The 15,682-nt window shown below is 27.8% G+C and overlaps 3 protein-coding genes across 7 annotated transcripts; 1 reads left to right on the forward strand and 2 right to left on the reverse strand.

Annotated features, from left to right (window-relative positions):
• Positions 1-71: 71 nt before the first annotated feature.
• Positions 72-3,853, reverse strand: LOC127066470 (uncharacterized). 4 transcript variants are annotated; one of them, XM_051000255.1, is made up of 9 exons: positions 3,690-3,853; positions 2,543-2,631; positions 2,137-2,326; positions 1,920-2,034; positions 1,684-1,791; positions 1,500-1,601; positions 1,137-1,403; positions 756-1,038; positions 72-659 (listed from the first exon to the last, which is right to left on the reverse strand). In XM_051000255.1, exons 3-9 carry the CDS (start codon positions 2,243-2,245, stop codon positions 552-554), a joined length of 1,092 nt encoding a protein of 363 aa, XP_050856212.1. In that variant the 5' UTR covers positions 2,246-2,326; positions 2,543-2,631; positions 3,690-3,853; the 3' UTR covers positions 72-551. The 4 variants fall into 4 exon arrangements, with proteins under 4 accessions (XP_050856212.1, XP_050856211.1, XP_050856210.1 ...); XM_051000254.1 differs by having other exon boundaries at positions 2,528-2,631; XM_051000253.1 differs by lacking the exon at positions 2,543-2,631.
• Positions 3,854-5,923: 2,070 nt separating this feature from the next.
• On the forward strand, positions 5,924-9,006 carry LOC127066061 (pro-resilin-like). The gene is made up of 5 exons (XM_050999301.1): positions 5,924-6,251; positions 6,337-7,105; positions 7,561-7,896; positions 8,183-8,393; positions 8,503-9,006. The coding sequence occupies exons 2-5, from the start codon at positions 7,091-7,093 to the stop codon at positions 8,586-8,588; spliced, it is 648 nt and encodes a 215-aa protein (XP_050855258.1). The 5' UTR covers positions 5,924-6,251; positions 6,337-7,090; the 3' UTR covers positions 8,589-9,006.
• Positions 9,007-9,036: 30 nt separating this feature from the next.
• On the reverse strand, positions 9,037-12,910 carry LOC127066060 (RNA exonuclease 5). Of its 2 annotated transcripts, XM_050999300.1 has the most exons (11): positions 12,670-12,910; positions 12,018-12,190; positions 11,741-11,928; positions 11,403-11,649; positions 11,132-11,330; positions 10,841-11,057; positions 10,612-10,756; positions 10,302-10,552; positions 10,017-10,216; positions 9,817-9,938; positions 9,037-9,724 (listed from the first exon to the last, which is right to left on the reverse strand). In XM_050999300.1, exons 2-11 carry the CDS (start codon positions 12,144-12,146, stop codon positions 9,446-9,448), a joined length of 1,977 nt encoding a protein of 658 aa, XP_050855257.1. In that variant the 5' UTR covers positions 12,147-12,190; positions 12,670-12,910; the 3' UTR covers positions 9,037-9,445. The 2 variants fall into 2 exon arrangements, with proteins under 2 accessions (XP_050855257.1, XP_050855256.1); XM_050999299.1 differs by having other exon boundaries at positions 9,817-10,216.
• Between the last annotated feature and the right edge of the window lie 2,772 nt (positions 12,911-15,682).

The raw sequence follows: 15,682 nt of genomic DNA on the forward strand, positions 1-15,682 counted from the left end.
TGTATGTATGTATGTATATATATATGTATATCTTGAATAGTTAATATATAAAACAAAATCGCGAATTAGAGTATAAATAACAATATATTTATAACATTTATAACAAACAGATGTACTTACAATGACAGTCTGTAACATAAATGTATATCTTAGGTGTATGTACGTAATTATTTAGTCATCTATAGGATATAATCAGTCGCGCATCAAAAGGACACAATCTCTTATTTGAGGAAGCAACTTTTGAGTGTTTAGTAATGTAAATGCATCATTATTACGAACAGTTAAATAATTGATTGTTAGTGTTGATTTTTAAACAAATCTTATGTCAATGAAAGTTTTTTTGTGCAGAGAAGTTTCATACATAGAAATTCTTTAAATAATTATCCTAAATTATGATTAACTTATTTTAACTTACATTTAGTTTGAATGTACCTATCTATTATCATTCATTTATCTGACCAGTAATGTTCTCTTAATCACAAATAATGAACTAATAATTTTACAATCGCACGTTTAATATCTAAGTATTATATATAAGTGTAAATAAGTGTTCATAATTCAGTACTAGATCCACTACGACGAACATAGCGATTGAAATAATCAGGTCGCCAACATTTACAGCTTCCTGGTATTAAAAACCAGTCATAATATAATCGTACCTACAGTAAAGGTCAAAAAGATTAATTATGAATTTAATCAAACATATACAAGTAATTGTTACTTTTCTTTTTATAAATTTATGCCTAGTAAATTACCTGGAAACAACCCATTTCATCTACACCATCGCAGTGATGCTGTTGAGAACTGCCACTATTACGTGCTTCATTTTCACCTGCACGTTTTTGCAAGTATTGTTGATAATTTTGGAAATCATGTACAGGTGGTGGAACACCGACAACAGGATCTCTGGGACCTGGAAATCTATCAGACTGACTCCCTTCCAGAAAAGTCTCTGGATAAAAAATTTCAGCTACTAGTAAACTTGTCCATCGTGGTGAAGACAAACAACCACCATCTAAGTAATGACATCTTGATTGCCTACATAATTATTCGTTATTATTTTTAATAGAAGTAGATGTTGGGTCATTAATGATAGTTTTAAAATTATAATTAAAATATTTTTTATTATCACTTACATGCATCGAGTAACTTCAATTGTTTGTGTAAAGTAACCCTCATAAGGAATTTGGACAACATAACGCCAAACTCCTTGATAATTTTTTGCAAAAACTGGAGTAGCATATTCTACTTTTGCTGGGCAAGGTGTTGGTGGTCCAGTATATTCAGGTTTTTCTTGAACAGGATTTCGTTGATGATATTCTTGTGTTGAAGGTTCATCTCTACGTTCTGCTGCTGATGCTGCCAATGGCTCACCTTGAATTGCTTTGTACAACATACAGACCCTAGGTAAAGATATTTTAAAAGATAATTTTTTAATAACACTAAAAATATATAATACATTCATTATTATAAACCATCAATGCAATCAAATAACATACACTCCACTACCATTCTCACAAAATTTGCGACCATTACGATTTGCATTATTATTTATATCAGAGGATCTTTTATTTCTACTTCGTTTTCGATCAGGATCAACTCTGCAATGAAAATAATATAAAATAATTTTAGTATATTAAATATTATTGTATATTATTATATATATATATATTCTTTACTTACGAATTTTGCACAGGTTGAATTTTGGCCACTTTTGGTAAAGATTCATCTGCTTTTAAAATTGGCAAGGCTTTACTCAAAAACTTGAGAGTATGATTTTTTATTAAAGTGCTATAAATACGTATATTAAAAAAAAATATAAGTATATATAAAAATATGTATGTATATTTAAAAAAAAAAAAAAAAAAAAAAAAAAAGATTATACAAATAATTATATTAATATTCCACATTTTACTTACAATGGATAAGAAGATCCATTTATATATTGTTTCATTGGATTTTTAGGTATAAATCCTTTATTCAAATCACCACAAATATTATACACAGATGCATATCCCTTTCCTTTTCCAGTATCTAAAAATTATATTAATCAGTTAATATATCAAGAAAAATAAATATCAAATCTATTTATAGAACTAGTAAAAAATTTAAAGATTAAGTAAAATAGTTTTTTACCATGACATTCTTTATCACTTTCAACATATGGTGGTGATTTAACTTTAGGAGGTTCAGCATTTGGTGATTCAACAAATGCATAATACCCTTCAGGAGGTTCTTCTTGCATAGATACATCAATATTATTGGTCTTTGTTCGTTTAGTAGTATGATATTCTTCAGCAAAAGTTAAGATACATGAAATTAATATCTGAAATTAAAAATAATTAACAAATTAAGTAAATAAACTATATGAAATAAAATAATACTCTGTTATTCTATATTAAACTTAAACTTGAAAATTGTTTTTTTTAATAATATACTCATTTTGAAATATTTCTAAAAAGAAAAACATATTCTAATCTAAAATCGGGGTCATTATGTATATCTACTTTCTACGGTAAGTCTCTACCTGCGCGATACATACGGGTCATTGACGGCATTCCCCGTTAGTAAACACGTTATATGCATTCAATCTTAACGGTACGTGGTCCATCAACTACATCGTTTGATGCTCTAAATTAAATATTTTTGCTTATTTGCAAATGATCTTATCATTTCTTTGATTAAATTAATCTTACGTTATATACTAAAAAATCGCTTACCTTCAGAAAAAAGTATTTATTTTTTTCTCTTTATTATTTTAAATTGTTGATATAAAAATTTAATATAGTAAAAAGAAATAATTGAAAAAACAATACGCAATATGAAAAAAACATAGTGTTACATAATATTGTAAATAAAATTTTTCGTAATATATCTAACCTACTTTCGAAATATTTCGAACGTTAGAAAAGTATGATTATGTCAAATTTTATCGTCGTTACAGATATGAGAATGAAATTTTCAAATTGGTACCAATAGAATCAAAAAATGTAATAAATTTTTAAAAAGTAGCGTAATCATTGCACAGTTTTTAAAATATCATTAAACAATGTAAAACAATATTTCATAAAATACGTTTCTTTTTTTCTATACATTTTATACTAATTAACTTATGTCACATCTAGTTTTTTTATAGTAATATTTATAAATATAAATTCGATTATGTATCCTAAAATCTATATATACGTTAATATATTTCTTTTGTATAATTTTCACGCGCGAAAAATTAATATTTTGAATATAAAACATCGTTTCGATATTTATCTTTAAAACATTGATTATTAAATATATTGAAATTCTTTATATCTTTGAAATATTCTTATTCAATTATCTCTTTTTTTCAAGTTACGAGTAAATTATAAATAAATAAATTTAAATAAAATAAAATGAAATTAAAATGAAATTAAAATAAAAAAGAAATTATTAATACTACCATTTTAATTCTCAATAATTCTACATCTTGTCTGTTGTAATGAACTAAAATTTATATTCGTCACTAAACACGTAACACGTACAAATTCATCGTGTTAAATAAGAATAAAAAAACTTCAATATAAATAAAAAAAAAAAAAGGAAAAAAAGAGATAAGTAACACATTAATTTCGAAGAATATCATTTTTAATTTTACACAAAATATTTAGAAAATTATTTATAAAATACGATAGGGGCACTTAAATGATTGAACTTACGAGTAATAAACGTAGTTCCATTTTAATAATATTAACGTTGAACAATATAAAATAAGCAAAAAACAAACTGTTAGTTAAGTTTAGCAGAGAAGATGTTACTCGTTACTCGGTCAACGGTTATAGGAAAACTGAATATCTTAAACTTGTAGCCTCGGATAGCTCTGGCCGGTTACCTTCACCCGTATATTTTACCGGTGTGAAGTCGTGTTCAGGTTGAAGAAAAAAAAAAGAATCTCTCAAGGAAGAATAGCGGTCAACAACATGCTGCATAAGGATATCGATATTCACTAACTCTTTTCCTCTTTCCTTTTTTGTTTTCTTGTCCGATCGATTATCGATCATAGATCCGCTATATCGCTAATGTATGTAACAATAAGTAAATAACTAGTGATAGGCACATTGTTCTAAATTGATGTGATTTGTGTCAGTGAATATATTATTAAGAGAATTATTCTTTCCACATAAGATTTTCTCGAAATATCTGTAAACTATAACTATAACTATAAAAGAAACAATTATTTCTTTGCAGATTTATCGAAATCAATATTATCGATACTAATGGTTCAAACGATACTCGGTGATATTATTAGTTTAGTTTATTGAAGAAAGAGTATGAAATTAGAACGTTTCATCAAAATAATCTATGGAATTTGATTTTTTCTTTGACATTCTCTTAAGGTTAAGAGGAACATGTCGAACGAGTTTATATTTAATTAACTGAGGTTAATAACCTCTTTGAAATGATCATGGAAAAGTATATGTATATATGTTCAACTCTTGGAGTTGGTCAAGGTCATCCGGCAATTGACATGTCTTCGTCAGGAATATACAGAAGAATGTGGATTGACAAGCTGTTAACGTAATGGAATGCGGTAACGGGTCCTTTCTTTATATTATCATGCAAACCTTACACAAGCGTGTATGGAATCGTAATACATTGACTAATATATAGGTGTGGTTGTTTCCATTAAAAATTTCGTACTTATATAAAAGTTATTCGTTGAAATTAAATGAAGAGAGAATAATACGAAATTGATCATATTTGAAATAGAAAATAAAATATCTGTTTTCTATTATTTTTTATAAATGAAGATAAGGTAAGTGATTTCACTTAACGACTGTCGATAATACATAAAAATATTGCATCGGAGACATCTATTGTGTGTTATTTGAAACTGTATATTCATTTCATTATCAATCGAGTTTAAATACATAAAATATAATGTTTATAACAATATCGTATAAAAACAACATTATATTAACAATAATAACATCGTATAAAAATAGAAATATATAAGTACATATTTTTCAAAAAGAACATTTTTTGTATACAAAAATTTGCTATGTAAATTGCCATTTTTAATCTTGTTGAAGAGAGATTAAAATAAAACGTAATTATATATATATGTTTTTTTTAAACATTTTTTTATATACGTGTGTGTACGTGAATTTATATACAAATATTTATATATAATTTTGCCTTATTACATCAGTTGTGTAATGTTACTCTTTCTTGATTGCATAGTAAAATGCATTAAAAAAGTCTCTTTTAAATTTGTACGAGCTTTACTTTATATTTAAAATATACAGTTTTATTAAGAGTAACACACACTTTCCATAATTACATTATACTACCCATATATATATATATATATATATATATATATATATATATATATATATATATATATATAAGTATGTTTAATGATAAGATTTAATATTTTTTGCTGTCAAGGAAGAAAACCATGAATAATTAACGTGCATTACTCCGATTGCAGGGGAATAAAAAAAAATATATATAGATATATATATTTAATATATTTAATAGATAGACAGAATTAAGGGAACATGCGGTTTACTACGATCTTTTTCTAACTATCGTGGCTAGTAATCATTTCGTTTGAAGCTTGCTAATTATGCCATAACATAGATGGTGGAGACATGTGTTTGTGAAATACGAAGACGACCCGACTCACCCGGGGGTATGAGTTGCCCTACTTTCCCCTATATTAATTTTATCTGCATACAAATACTTCATGATTTCGTATCTTCTTTTCAAACACAATTGGATATTTTCTTTTTTCTTCTTTTTATTTTTATTTGTGACTATAGGTATATTAACATATTATTTATTATTCATGTGTCTGTAAGACATTTTTATTCGGAATGCTTTTATTAGCTATTACAAAGGTGATGATTCTTTTGATCGGTACAGATAATGCTCGATAAATCATATTTAGATCATCTACGGTATTGATAATTTCAACAGAAAAAGATCAAGGATGATCCTTGATTTCTCTTGCTCCACTTAAACTACTTACGGTCCTATTTCTTCATCTGCCTTTCATTTGCATCATACACCAGTAATCGTTTTGTGTAGTTAAATAGAAGATGAAACCAGTTACGCCGTACTTCAAGTTGCATCATAATCGATCATCCGAAATATTATTCTGAACTTTCGCCTGAGAGATCTAAATAGATCATCTGATAAATAATATCTTTCAAACGAGAGAGACTGTATCGCGGCAATATTTTAACACGAAAATGAATTTCTGTATTTACGTAAGTTTTACACGTAAAGATAGTATTAATGCGCGTTATACATTACTTTTGTTTCTTTATCTTTACCTTTCATTTATTTTTTCAGAAACATGACGAAATGTTTTTTAAAATAAACAAATTTTTTAATTTAATGATAGTTCTTAACTATTTTAACTGTGGACTTACACAGACACGGAGACCTATACACCAGCAAGATAGAAACGTGTACAATTTACATTTGTAAAATATACGATAAACGAACGGATGCTTGATATGAAATTAATTTATATTTTTTTCACAATTATTTTCATAAAATGAACAAAAAATTTTTTTTTTGTCATTTAATAATATATCGATAAATTCACTGTACACACACGTAGATGGATATGTCGATAATCATTCTGTACTTATGGATGAGCCAATGAAATTACGTTTCCTTTTGAAAAATGATAGTAAATATTATTATCTTATATTATTTGGTAATATTATTGACGTAAGAGGGTTTCTGAGATGTACGATTATGCCGGAAGAGATCGTGATCTTACAATTACGTCGAGATTTCGTTTCTTTCGTGACGCGAGTACCCTAATCGACAGGTCGAAGTCACGTGCGTAGGCCCAATTAAAATTTAAAGCTATTTCACTCATCCACTGAACGTCTCATCCCGTAATTCATCATAGAGTGAAGGGAATATACGTTCTTTTACGCCTCCCACATCTACGGTTGCTCATCCTAATGCAGGGAAGGATATGTATACGCAACACACTAAGGATAAACTGTAACAAAGGATCAGCAGACTATATAAACTCCGCGGAGCATCATTTTCTCAGTCCTCATAGAATCTTCGCTCATACAGCAATATGAATTATCACGAGGTAGGTCATTTATGGATTATATAAATACGGATTATTGATGATAAATAATATTTTCTTGCAAAATTGAACGGTATAACGATCGACAAGTGATTTAGAATTTTTATCTTTCAAAAATAAAAAAAAAAGGAAGAAGCAACATGTATATATTCAAATGGGATTAAACTACAAATTTATAGAAAAAACAAAAATTACTCCTTAATCGTTCATTTTATGTGCCAATACAAATTTAATACCACAAGTAAAAGTTACAATTATTGAATGAAGGAATTGCTACGATTTGGATTATTTGTTAAAATAGAAATCATTACAAAAAAGAATTGAAACTAATTACATTGCTATTTTAATTCGTCAATTAATAATTCGCTAATAGACGAACGGATATGATGAGTTAAGATAAATCGAACGGTTTAAACGCGTTAGTAATCAAAGTAATTACAATTTAATTTCGATTGCAGTGTATGACAATTGTCATAGTACTATCGTGTATCGGTAGTAATGTACTTGCTGGACTCCTACCGGGAGGTGGTGAAAGTGGTGGGTATCAATACAGACCAGGTAGCGGATTCAATGATAGATTCGGCGGGGTAGGTCTTGGCAGAGGTGGTGACTTCGGTGGATCAAACTTTAGAGATAGACCTGCTGGATTATACGGAGCACCAGCTTTCGGAGGGGATGGTAATCGTGGCGGTGGTGGTGATTTTGGAGGACCATCTTCGACTTATGGGGCACCTGGATTTGGTACCAGTGGTAACAGAGGATATCAAGGTGGTTTTAACGGAGATTATGGAAGGGTATGAACGGTCTTTAGTATATATAAAATACTGTTACATAATTTTAATTAATATTATTTTATTGTAATAATAATATATGTAATATGATATAATAATAATTTTTATATATAAAATACATAAAATATTATTACAATGAAATAAACGTATTGAAGAATATATTTAGTATATATAAAATATTATCTTTATGAAAAGAGTTTATAAAAGTTTTAAAATGGATTATCTTATAAAGACCGTACTTTGCCGTTCACATAATAGAATTAAAAAAATGTTTCGTTGTAATTAACAGCCTCAACCATACAATTTCCAATATCAAGTTTATGATCCACCCAGTGGAAATGATTATTCCCAACGCGAAAGTAGCGATGGAAATCTTGTGCAAGGAGAATATAGAGTTCTGTTACCCGACTCAAGAACTCAAATAGTTAAATATACAGCCGACGATGCAAACGGTTACAATGCAGATGTTCAGTACGAAGGTCAGGCTCAATATCCACAAGGTATGACAATTAATTAATTTCAATGATCTTAATCCGAGTTTTTAATTTGATTTTATTTTAATGCGGTCAATGAGTTTTTTCTCCTTTTTTTTTTTCTTTTTATAAACAGATGGTAGATATGGAAATAATGCTTTTGGAAATGGAAACGCTGGAAGTAATCAATATTTACCTCCACGTGGAAATTACCGCAAATAAATAAGATTATGTACTTTATATTGATGTACTCGTCCAAGCTTGAGCAACAACAACCACTATAGACCTCTTCACTTTTGCAACTTTTTATTTAATCGTGCATATTCTCATATGTCATCGTTCATAGCTATTTATGTAATGTAACTATGAAATAGTATAATTTATTACATATACATATACGTTACATATACATTTAATTTTATACGCGATAATATTATAATACAAGAAATACATACTTGCTTACCGCAACCCTGCCCTCCATCGAGGAATTCTGCAATTTATATATAACTATCTATGTAATTATATATACTTGTAGTAAATGACGAATATATACCTTTTATAATCATCTTACCAAAATTCGTATCATCTTCATAAACAGATCCATGATTCTTTTTCCCCATTTTTATTTAATTGATGAATTTAGCTATGTCAATTGGCGAGAATATCACATATTAAATATATGAAGCATATTAAAATTAAATAAAAATGAACTAGCTTATTTAAAATAAAAAAGAAAGTAAGAATATATGGGAGTATTTTTTTTTCAGTTCGTCTCTTGTATCTATTTTATGATATTCATATTCCGTAATCATAAACGATGTACATTTTTGTTAAAATCAATTATTAGACATTTTAAATATAAATTGTTGTGTATTATTATTTGTTAATTATAAAATTATAGTTCAGTAAAAAGAATATGTAACAAAATTGTTACAGTTTCGAAACGAAACATATCGTCGTACACTGATTAAACATTTTCGTCTTTTAAATAGTCTGTATTATTATGAAAAAAATAATATTTTATTTTTTTCTATATAAATAGTTTTGAATCCATTTTTTGTTTTGTTTTTACACGCAGATTACTTCTCCGCTACACATTTTTTCACATCTAAAAAACAAGCTCCGTTGGCAGCATTTTCTTGACCACTAAATACAACACACGCTAGACCATGTACGGCCATCTGTTGCCAGAGCTTGTATATCCATTTATTCACGGTACGAAATGTTTTTTCAATGTGTTCATTTTGTAATTGTTCTTCCCTTATTTTAACATGGCACACAATAAATTGATGCTGCAATGCTATTTCAGAGGCTCGCGTTACTGCTTGCTCATCGTTATCGGCTATCACTAGACGTATCTGTAAGAAAGAAAAAAAATTATCATTACGATAAGAATTTATAATAATGTTCAACTTATTTTTGTCCTTAATTACAAAAATTTCGAAATTACCTGATCACCTTCGTTATAATTTTCATCATTTCTAACGTTCAATGAAGAAGACTTGAAATATTTAGAATATTCATTCATAACTTGTTCAGTACCAATAATAGTTGCAGTCCTTTGTTCTTTAGCTACATAATTAAATATAGATGTGGCATATTTACTTATTTCAAATTTCTTCATTTTTCGTTGAGATATAGATTGATTACCAGTTTCCATTTTTAATGCATACATATCCCATTGTCCGCGTAGAACAGCATCTCCATAATCTATACTATTAGCTAATTTTAACTGTGTTAATTTCATAGAAGCTATTGAATCTTCTGTTGAACAATGACCACTATTGCCTTGTTGTATACTCTCACCTAAAAATTTTCCGGCTAAAATTTGTAACTTGGTTTTACGCTTTCTGCAAATAGAAGTTTGTTATAAAAATACTTTTAAAAAAAACTGCATACGATACATCAATGATATTCCGCAAAAATGTTAATTACCGTTCGCCGGTAATATTAAAGATAACAGATGTATCGATGATGTATGGATGCATCATTCTTAGTGTATGTAGGTCAGAATTTAAACTCTGTCCTACAAGGATACAATCTGCAGGAAGTATCTCTCTTAATTTTTCTTGTACATCTGTCAACCTTGTAGTAACATTACTTAGCATTTTTTTTGTAATACCACTGTATTGAGTCAAATAATCGATGATTTGATTATTAGGTTTAACAAGAGTCTCATAAACAACCTGTGATAAAAATGAAGTATGAAATGTTTATATTTTTATAATTTTTAGATATAACTTACATTAAAGCTTTCATCAACAAGAGATATTCTTGTAAGTTCCAAATTTCCAGTAATTGTTCTACACATTTCACAATCCAAAGCAAACATAGGTGATTTTGCAGTTGCCTCAAAGTAATTATCTTTTGTGAATATGTATTCACCATATCTAAAACGCATCAGCAGTCTCATATGATTCTGTAAAGCTATAGTTTATTTAATATATTATATAAAACACTATAATACAACTTACTTTTTCGCTAGTTCTCCTTTCAGTGGCACTGGGTAATTTTCTTCAACCATTTGTTGTAAAGACAGTAACAATTGTGTTCTAGAAAATTTATCAGTAGGAGGTAGATTACTGTTTCTATTTGTAGAATTTATTGTAGCCATATGCATAGGGAACACCGTTTTTAATAACTGTATTATATCAGTTGCATTTTGTAACGCAATGTCTAAAGAGCCAAATTCTGTAATGGGAATAGTTCTATATATCTATATATTGTATGATATTTTCATTTAACTTAATATTCATTGTAAATACGTTTAATTAGTTTGTCACTTTGTGTTCCTGTTAGTGGCACTGCTACAAGTTCTTCTATTATAGAACCACCATATGCTGCTGGTGTCATTACTTCCAAACGAAATTCCAAATTATTTGTGATATGAAAAAATATGCTTTCATAAGCCATAAAATGATATAATGAAAGGCCTTCCACTATAAAAACTATAGTATGCGTGACCTATAAAATGATCCATAAAAAAAGATAAATTATTAAATTCATTATATTATTTTTTTCAATTTTTTTATTTACCTTGTTGTATTTTTCAAGTTGGCACCATCTGGTTGGTGCATATGGTGAGTGATGACCGAGTAATGAATATAATAACAAATGTTGTATATCACTGAGAAAAAGTGGAATTCTATCTGCATTTTGGCTATGAGTATTTAAGCTTGCATTTTCACCAGCTTGCTTTAATTGTAATCGAGGTTTGGTTTTTAGTATCTTCTTGCGTTCTCTTAATTCTTTTTTTAACTTTGCGTAATCTTCTCCAGATAATCTGTATATAAAAATAGACCAGTTTAAAAATCTTTTCATCCTTTCTTAAATCATCTTATAATTAAATAAAAGTTTTATGAAGATCTAATGACCTAGGCTTTTTGTTAGTACATTCTTCGTCTTCTTCAATACTATAAACTTTGTCTTTTATTTCATTATTTCTTCCATCATGAGTTTCGTCTAATGCTATACAACATGATCGTTTACGATTTGGGCTTTCATCATTTAATATTCCATGACTTTCATCTGAGTGATTCACTGAATTAGTTTGTCCTGCTTCCTACAAATATTTAATTTAGTAATTCATTATTAATTAAATAATCTATGACTATAGAAAAATAATATTAGTTAGATATAAAAATAACATACAGTTTGTTTAAGAGCAAGCGTTTTAACTTCTCTGTCTTTGTCATTCAATTTGATAATCTCTAAAAGAGCAGCCATTTTCTTCTTCTTCTTTTCCAACCGTTGGAGTTGCTTTGTTGTAGGGTTCTTCATAATTCTCGATTACTTTGAGAAAAGTTACTACAACCATTTGTTATCTATAAATAAAAAAGAGATAAACTACTGAGACAACTCTTAAAAAATTAATTTTATTTATATTATTTGCAAATTCTATTTGATAAGAATATACATTTCATATAAGGAAGTAAATATATACTTATAAATTTCTAAGAAAGGTTAAAGGTGACATGGAATACAAAATTAAACAAAAAAAGTGTAATAAAGATAGAAAAGTCTTTTAAATCAAATCAATTAAATGCCATAAAACTATCTCATTAAAAAAAATATTTAAATGTATTGTGAGAATGTTTTTCACAAGGATACATTTTCAAAATAAATATAATTTTCCTACTATCTTGTCACTGGTAATCTTTATATTATAAATACAATTTGATAAATCAATGATTTATTTCCTACAATATTATATAGTGAATGTACCGTAGAGATCAATTTCAATTTTGAATATATTTCAGCATATTATACACAATCAAGTAAAATACAAAACATTGAATATTACCATTTTCAACGATTTAAAGGTTATATTTCACTCGGTACAACTGAATTTCTACAACTGTTCACTCGTAACTTAGCAATGCGAATCAAACTCAGATAGTGATTAAATGTATATATGTATATTTCTTTTTCTTTTTCTATAGTAGAATTACTTGCAAGCAGAATGTAATGAAGTTATCAAGCATTGCCAAATGAACATATTTTATTTAAGTACATATATCACATAACAAGAATCAAAAGAGGTTAGGATAAGAAAAGTTATTTAAAAGATCCTATAGATGGTGTATGTTACTTTATAAGTTCAATAAAAAATTATATTCTGGATTTATACAAGTGAATAAGTTTATGAAATTACGGATATTTTAAATATCGAAAATGTTTAATAAATATCGTGAGAAACTTCCAAAATAAAATTTTACAAAAAACTATAATTGTTTATGCTGTTATTAATATAAATTATGAAAAAAAGTGCAGGTATGTGAACATTTTATATTTTATATTTTTTATATATACAATTTCTAAATTAAAAAGATAAATGCACATATAATATAGGTAATTAAAATATTTACATAGGATTTATTCAAAGCAAAACGATAATAAGTTATATATACGTATTTATTTAAAAGGATTGACTAATAAAAAGATTAAATATTTATTAATATTCATGAAATTAAATGTAAAAAATAAGTTATTTAATGAAAAGATTTTAAGTTTCTATAAAAAAACATGAAATCTTCAAGTCGATTATCATGCATTGAATTTAATGAATTGCATTTATTTAAAAAAGGTATTAACCTCTTTCGTAATTAATCATCTTCGATTTACGAACGATGCTTCCGGAAATATATACCATGTATGAACAGGCGCGAAAACTTAAATGGGACATCATTCTTGCACATAATCCTAACGTAAATGGTTTATAATTAAGTTCACCGGTTTTCCATGTACTTAATTACATCTCTGTCCCAATTAAAAAGTGATTAACTCTAACATACTTTCTCAATTAAAACAATGAAACTATCTTTTAATAAAATTAAGAAATTATGTTTTACGTAGTCTGTTTCTTCATTAAATTCAAAAGACTTAACACGATTTCTTTTTACAATAAAATTATAATTAACTAAACGAATTGCATATAAATGTATATTTTTAATATGTTAAATAAACGTTTTTATCAAATAATTTGATTTCCAACAATTAACAAGTAGATAATAAATCATCATGAATACGAATTTTTACAAAAAATGGATTAGACAAATAAATATTTTTATTAAATCGTCATAGATTTATATCTTATTTATTTGAATAATGTAGACTATTGTAACGTAAAATAATATAGTATATTCGCGACACTGAGACGAGTTGAGAGTATACATCTCGAGGAAAGTACGACCGCAATAAGTTTGTCGTGTTGCTGTAGAACGACGGTGAAAGCGCATTATGTTCATTTTGCGACTAAAGATGGTTCGAATATACGGTATCAATGTATGTATTTCTTTCACGTGATTAAGTCGTTCGACATGCGTCATCGCTATGAAAAGAAAAAAAAGAAAAAAAAAATAAACCAAATAAAAAATATATACGTCTCATGTACAAATAATAATTGCATAAAAAAAAAAGAAAGAAAAGAGATGATTCGCAGCACCTCGATGATGAAAATTACTGAATGAGGTTAATATTTCCCACTTTCTCTACAATCGTCCTGTACGTCTTAAGATCATCTTAGAATGCTTTCATGACTGCTTCTAAACTATCTTGCGCTATTTTATATTACCATTTCATACTACCAAAGAAAATTTCATTGTTCGCGATCAGTCGAATACTTATCACGTGGTTGGAAACATAGTGAAAGTTTACAACAAACTGTCGCTCAATGTATTAATAATACGCAATCGTTTTTTTCTCATATCTCATTCATATCTCTTTCATTTAGAAAAATATAAAGCGATGCAATCAATCCATCCTGTTTTTCATACGTCGATCTGGCACACGATGCAAGCAAACGATTACAATTCATATGCTTCGAGCTGTACAAAGTCAACAAAGAAGAATGAGGTAAAAAAATTGTGTATTCCAGTGACGACTTTAATGTACACCTTTTTTCTTTTATTTTTATTTTGTTTTGTTTTGTTTTTTCTTTTTTTACTGTACGCACATACATATACATCGTCTCTTCTCGATATTGCGCAAAGACTCATGCGTCCAGAAGTTATGTCGTAAATGCATATGGAATGAAACAAACTCTTGACCAATTCTACGTTCCAAAATCTTATGAGTATATAAATAAATAAATAAATAAAGGAAAAATTTGAGTAAAGTTTACAGCTCGAAGAAAATTCTCTTATTAGCTTTCTCTCGATAAATTGCTTCATCGATTTAATTTATTCACCGATCCGTAATAACGGTAATGATAGAAAGAGTTAGTTGAAATTAAAAAAAAATAAACATGTTCGATCAATGTTCGTACATTCATACATATTTTTATATACATAGATACACATATGCAATATATATTTGTATATTTTGTATATACATATAACATATACACCAAATTATGGTCACCATAAACAAAGGACTGTCAGCGCTTCCTCGGTATCTTCCATGACTTTCCTCCCCTTCTCTCTCTCTTTCATACTCACTATCCCTACTCTAACTCACCTGCTTTCTTCTCTTTCTTTCTCCCGTTAACGGCACGTACCTAACACACTTACACAGATATATATACACCTTTTACATTAGCAATGCCTGTAATATGAACTTCCTCGGTTTTCTTCTCCTTGCAGACTTCCTGTACGCCAAGAGGCGAATATCTATGGTTGAAACATAGGTTTTTTAAAAGTTTTTTTCTGTTATCAACAGCCGCACTAAATAAATAATCAAAGTAATTATATTAATAATTAAATTAATTATGATTTAACATACACGGAATCGATCCTTTTTCTTTTTGCAATATTCACCTTCGACCTTTCTCGAGTAAGTTAAAATTAATATAACAAACGATATCGTGAACGAGATAA

Source organism: Vespula vulgaris, chromosome 9, assembly GCF_905475345.1.
Source record: "Vespula vulgaris chromosome 9, iyVesVulg1.1, whole genome shotgun sequence".
NCBI lineage: Eukaryota > Metazoa > Arthropoda > Insecta > Hymenoptera > Vespidae > Vespula > Vespula vulgaris.

Excerpts from the sequence above, each read along its gene's own strand:
- LOC127066470 (XM_051000253.1), bottom strand. The coding sequence starts at position 3,710 with ATGGAACTACGTTTATTACTC. Across the intron at positions 2,035-2,136 it reads AAGTGATAAAGAATGTCATG|ATACTGGAAAAGGAAAGGGA; the intron begins GTAAAAAACTAT and ends TATAATTTTTAG. Across the intron at positions 1,602-1,683 it reads ATTCAACCTGTGCAAAATTC|AGTTGATCCTGATCGAAAAC; the intron begins GTAAGTAAAGAA and ends TTTTCATTGCAG.
- LOC127066061 (XM_050999301.1), top strand. Across the intron at positions 7,897-8,182 it reads TTAACGGAGATTATGGAAGG|CCTCAACCATACAATTTCCA; the intron begins GTATGAACGGTC and ends TGTAATTAACAG. Across the intron at positions 8,394-8,502 it reads TCAGGCTCAATATCCACAAG|ATGGTAGATATGGAAATAAT; the intron begins GTATGACAATTA and ends TTTTATAAACAG.
- LOC127066060 (XM_050999299.1), bottom strand. The coding sequence starts at position 12,146 with ATGAAGAACCCTACAACAAAGCAACTCCAACGGTTGGAAAAGAAGAAG. Across the intron at positions 10,757-10,840 it reads AAAGGAGAACTAGCGAAAAA|ATATGGTGAATACATATTCA; the intron begins GTAAGTTGTATT and ends GATGCGTTTTAG. Across the intron at positions 10,553-10,611 it reads TTGTTGATGAAAGCTTTAAT|GTTGTTTATGAGACTCTTGT; the intron begins GTAAGTTATATC and ends TTTTTATCACAG.